Source organism: Nicotiana attenuata, unplaced genomic scaffold (genome assembly GCF_001879085.1).
Source record: "Nicotiana attenuata strain UT unplaced genomic scaffold, NIATTr2, whole genome shotgun sequence".
NCBI lineage: Eukaryota > Viridiplantae > Streptophyta > Magnoliopsida > Solanales > Solanaceae > Nicotiana > Nicotiana attenuata.
In genome coordinates this window covers 198,376-204,196 of record NW_017670598.1, presented here as the reverse complement: position 1 = coordinate 204,196, position 5,821 = coordinate 198,376, and the positions used below count along the sequence as shown (strand labels likewise).

Below are 5,821 nucleotides of genomic sequence, written 5' to 3'. Positions count from 1 at the left end.
ACACCCTTGAACTTAGAATTACAAGTTCAAAAGTTAAGGACACTTGGTCCTGAACTTAGACTAACAAGCTCAAAAGTTAAGGACAATAGGTCCTGAACTTACAGTTACAAGTTCAAAAGTTAAGGATAATAGGTCCTGAACTTAGGCTAAGAAGCCCAAAAGTTAAGGACAATAGGTCCTGAATTAGACTAACAAGCTCAAAAGTTAAGGACACTTGGTCCTGAACTTACAGTTACAAGTTCAAAAGTTAAGGGCATGTAGTCCTGAAGTCCTGAAGTTAAGTTCAAAAGTTAAGGACATGAGCAGAAGGGTATTTTCATCCGGACAGTTAAAGTTTATTAAAGCAGCGGCTAAAGACTAAAAATATTTTAAACAATGGCTTAAAAGTAAATACATGTGTTATTAGTGGCTAACCGTGCACTTCTGGATTATTAAGCCTTTATTTTAAATGGGCCTTAACATTTTTAGCCCAACCTTACCGGACCAGCGAGCTAGGAGGGTCGGCCTCATGAGTCCAACTCATTTTCAAATAGGAGAACTGGAGAAGATGGCAAACGACAAAGAAACTGGAAATTAAGGGAAAAGGCAAAAAATGTATTCACTCCCAGGAAACTCGTTCACCCTCAAAAGACAAAAAACCTGCCCAACAGCTAAATTTCCAAATTCAGAAAATGAAAAATTAAGCCTGTAAAGTCAAATTTAAGATGTATGACTAGTTTAATTTTGTTGAACTGATAGGACTGTAAACAGTTGATCACTAGATATTTACCAAAAATAAATTTAACAGGATCAATTACAGAAGGTATAAAACTAGGTACAGAAAAAAGAGTCTAATACAAGTCCAGTTACGCATGTATAAAAGGAAAAGTTGAGAAGGTTGAAATATAAAAAGAGGGAAATGAAATACAATAATAATATGTTATACAAAAATTCTCGGAGTCTTTCTTTAGCATGAATAACGATAGCTATGTCTTCCTCCTGGCCATTGATGCAGAATTACCATCAAATAGTCCATCAATCAATGTTTCAATGTCCTCTGGCTGGTACTTTACATACTTTTCTGCTTGCTTTCCGCTGTCCAAATACTGTCTAAACCTCCCAAAAAATGACCTATAAGCTGGAATTACCAAAGCTGATATCGAAACACGAAGCTCTGATTGAAGCTGCTCGTCACTCACAACCCAACTGCTTTGACTCCTGTGTATTTCATCAAACATTGTATTGAAATTCTTGAACCTTTCTTTCACTGTCGTCTTCACTACTTTCCCATGGACTTGCATTCCGTCATGGCTTAGGATTTGGAGTACCTTACCCCATGTTTCCCTTTGGTAATTCTTGTGGTATTGTCTCACGATCGTTGATCTTCTCCTACACCACGTGTCGCCCATCACTTGGTGTATCTCCGCGGACCCTTTAACTTTTTGTAAGATATACCTACCATTGTTCATTAAGAAAATGTGGCGCAACGCAGGGTCTCTGTACAGGTTTGATTTAGCTTCAAGATTTGTATCCAAAAGGTCCATTATTGTGACTAACTGTATTGAGAACGGCGTTGTCCCAGCTACTGTTTCAGAACCGTGGGGGCTTTCGCTCTCTGTTTCTACCTCCAATGTTGGTTTCAATTTGGCAGGGGAATTGGATTCCTCCAATTTTACATGTTGCTGGAAAATATGCTCTAGGGTATCTTTGTACTCACATGCATATTTTAGATAATTCATAACGTAACGCGTTAACGGGTGCACTGCCCCACCCGGGACTGGTGTCCTCGCCACATCATTTTTAATGGAATTTTCGAGATCACAGAATATGCTTACAGCTGACTCCCCTATCCTGTCTCCGGTAGCTGAAATCTCGGACTTCAATTCATTCTCACATTCGTTGGAACACGACTCGTTGATCGTTGGGATAAGATCACGTATAGCTTCATACATGTCTAGATATTTGAACAGCTTCTCGGCTGAGCGTTTGGTCATTGAGACGGCCTCAGCAAAGTCGAGAAGCTGAATCACAATGGCGCGCGCCAGGTTGCTAAATAAGCTTCGGGAAATCATAGGAGAATCGGAGAAAACAGAGTCTCCGAGTCTCTTTTCGCCAGGGAACAGAGTTGTCGAGCAACTTTTTACAACTCTGATCCACCTTGTAATCTCTCCTTCTAGAGAATCCCATGGCATTCTTTGAACATCCTCCATGTTTATCCTCTCGAATTCGAGCTTTTTCATTTGTTCACTGAATGCATTTCTTCTCGAAATCGAATACACTTGACAACATTCTGTTTCATAGCCAGCCAAGATCATGGCTGAGGCAATTCGATTCATTCTTGTCAATACATCTGGAGAATACGACGGATATTCCTCTTCTCCACTGGATTCTGAAAGTGTCAAAACACATTGCTCCCCGTCTAATAGATTGTTCGCATTGAATGACGAATTTTTAAGAACTCTAGAATTGGAAGACACTCTAGAATCTTCTAATAAGTTTCTCAATTCTTCTTCCATGAAAGTCATGGCACGTTGCAAGACCATGCTCGTTAGGTTCAACGACCTCGTGGTCATTGAACCTGATGGAAATTCACTCAAGGAATTTGTTAATTTGGATAACATTGTCACTGCTTCTATAAAACAAGTGTCCTCCTCTGCCATCTTGCAAAATCTGGTGGCATTTTCGCAAGAGTTATACTTTTTGATCCTGGACTCGACCATTTTGGAAAAGGTCTCGACCGAATCAGGGACTTGAGGGGGATTTGATTTATCATGGCACATGGAAAGAGATTCCACGAATCGATCAATATCTTCGGATAATTTCTTAATGTCTTCAATATGAGTGTTCAATGAATGATCTAACTCTTCCTGGCTGCTATTTCTGGAATGTTGATCAGCGCATGACGCCTCAGTGGACGTGGCCGAACGAGGTGGTTTTGGGCTGCCTGTAAAGCTGCCATTTTTATCTAAGTGATTCTTCACCATTTTGCTATAATAGATCTCAAGAAGGAGAAAAAAAGGATAGTTCGTAAGAATAAATAAGCAATATGTTAATTGATGCAAAATGAAAGAAATCAAGAAAAAAGATGTGACATGTTGAATTTTGAAACAAGCAGTTTGCTAGAGATGGTGGCTAAATGGGAAAAGGGAAAGGAAGGGAATGGAACACAGCTTGATTGAGAATGAAGAATTGATGAAGTTTTGGTTAATTTTGAGATTGTGCTAGTTTATGGGAAGATAGGTTTATTTTCGGGAGATGTTTGGTACAAGTTGACTGTTGACCCGGTTGACATGCTTATAACTAGTTATGCTTCTCACGACTTACGTTTCTGTTAGCATTACTGCATTGCATTTTCTTAGTAATGCCTCCCCACTGCTTTGCCTACTAATTATTGCTTAAAGCATCATCAATGCTTACTAGACCACGTAAGTATTCATTGAGAGTCAATGAAATTACGGTTAGGGATGGGAAGCTGTGCGGTCCGAATTTTATCTTAACCTACAAAATTTTAACCTGCCTCACCCCTAATCTCACCTCCTGGGCAGCTCCACCCAAAGCCACTAAAATCATTGCTTTAGGCCTCAGAAATACTTGAGGCCCTTGTATAGGTCGGAATCTGCCCCAGAATAATTAGGGCAAGGTAGCATTGAGGAAAGAGTAAGTCGAGGTCGACCAGGAAGCAGCGAGACTTGTGGTCGAGATGTCAGCAATGGTCGAGGTCGAACACCGCAGATATAGCTGTAACGGTAATTTTTAGAATAGGATATTAAAGAGAATATTTTAGTGGATATTCTCTACACTTGTACTATTAGAGTTTATTAGGGATATGTCCCATACAAATAGGAAAAAAAGACAATGAATGAGGGTACATGACATTCATTTAATAAGAACACACTTTTGATAAAAGATTCTCTCTCTTATAAAGATACAAACACTACATTTTCATCAAGATTATTATTCATATTATTCCACACTTTTCCATCAGATCCGAGAATAATTCGAACATTCTAGGATTTGTCTGTCATTCATCATTGTCAGGAGGGACAATCATCTAGTTCATCCTTTATTGGGTGAACTACTTCTCCTATTTACTTAAATGTCATTTATTGTTATTTATTGCTAGTTCTTCCTCCATTATTGCTCATACTTTTTGGACAGTTAATGCATGTTGTTATCAATCCATCATCAGATCTGTCTAACATTATTCACGTTTTCGGAGCTCACATCTAGAGATATTATTGTTAACTAAGTTTAACCCATTATTATATAAACTCAACTATTTTAGCTGAAAGTTATATTTTTTGGTCAAACAATTTGGCGGTGTCTGTGGGGATTTCCTAGTTAAATTTTTAGTTTCCTCTAGATCTATAACTTACACGGATCGCTAACGTAAAAAAGAAGAAGAGCAAGAACAAAATCTCCTTTCTTTGTATGCACAAATCCAATATCGCAGGTAACAGAGAAGAAAGGACAAGAATAATAAGTGACCTGCCAACCAACCTCATGAACGTCATCAATGAGAACTGTGAAACAACGGATGAAGAAGCAATGCCCAATGCCTCCCCTAAGTGAGATGGGTCACCCCTCCTCGCTGCAGCATTACAAAATCTCTTGGTAAAGGAGCCTCCACATCTGTGGCGGAGGAGACGCCCCTAGCCGTAAAAAAGCTCCTTGAAGCTTGGCTAATTGATACGCTAACAAGCGTCTTCCATAAGCCCGCTCGGGACACGGCTACAGAAAATGTAAGGACTTGCGTCATACAACTAGCAGACGAGCAGCATAACCAATTTCCTCCTCCCTCAATGACAGGCATTACTCACAATGTCATTAATAATGCAGGTGACGACACTCTTGCAGCCATTCTGAAAAGGATGGAGGAAATGGAGAATGAGAACAAAGCACTCTGGGACCAAATAGAGAACACTAAGAAAGGGTCGATAAGATACCAACCCTTAAGCTCTTGCCAAAAAGAGATGCCAGCCGATTCGTTGAGCAGCCGTACAGTGATGACGCCGCCCCACATGCCATACCAAAAACTTTTAAAATGCCGCCTTACCTCAGGATATATGATGGCACGACCCTGAAGGTGACTCACTACGTTGCTGCCGTGAAAGGCAATGACCTCGCCAAAGAACAAGTGTCTTCCATTTTGTTGAAGAAATTCGGTAAAACCCTTATAGGAGGAGCGTTAACATGGTATTCACAAATACCTGCGCGTTCCATTGAAACTTTCGAAGAGATGACCGACAAGTTTGTAACGACCCATGCTGGGGCCAAGAAGGCCGAGGCGAGAGTAAATGACATATTTGCTAATAAACAGTCTCCGGGAGAGGGATTGAGGGACTTTCTCGCCCGGTTCAACCGAGTAAGGATGACCTTGACGAACGTATCGGAAGGGATGACGGTCATAACCTTTCAGAACGCGTTGAGCAGGAATGGTTCGAAGGCGACAAAAAATTTATTAAGTCGGCCGATGAACCATCCCCCAACTACCTGGGATGAAATACACAACGCGTATTGTGTCGAGGTTCGAGCTAACGAGGACGACCTCAATGGACCAACTCATCGATTGACCTCGGTACAGGCCGAATCCAACAAAGATCGTAGAAATGATACCAGAAGGGACCTTGTAGCTCCATGACCCAATAGGGAACGACATCTACCATATGTTAGAGCGGCCGTTGCGTCCTCCCCCTACCCCGAAAAAGGCCCACCCAGATCAAGGACAGGGACTCACCGGAACAAAAGAGGTATGCCCCGTTTATTATCCGCTCACAATTTTTGCGTGTCACCTGCAGAAACAGTCTATGCCTTGGAGAAGCTCGGACCAAAGGTGAAGTGG

General features: G+C 41.0%; 1 protein-coding gene across 1 annotated transcript; it reads right to left on the bottom strand.

Moving 5' to 3' along the window:
* Positions 1–693: 693 nt before the first annotated feature.
* On the bottom strand, positions 694–3,216 carry LOC109241384 (exocyst complex component EXO70B1-like). Its single transcript, XM_019408127.1, has one exon. The coding sequence runs from the start codon at positions 2,961–2,963 to the stop codon at positions 966–968; it is 1,998 nt and encodes a 665-aa protein (XP_019263672.1). The 5' UTR covers positions 2,964–3,216; the 3' UTR covers positions 694–965.
* Between the last annotated feature and the right edge of the window lie 2,605 nt (positions 3,217–5,821).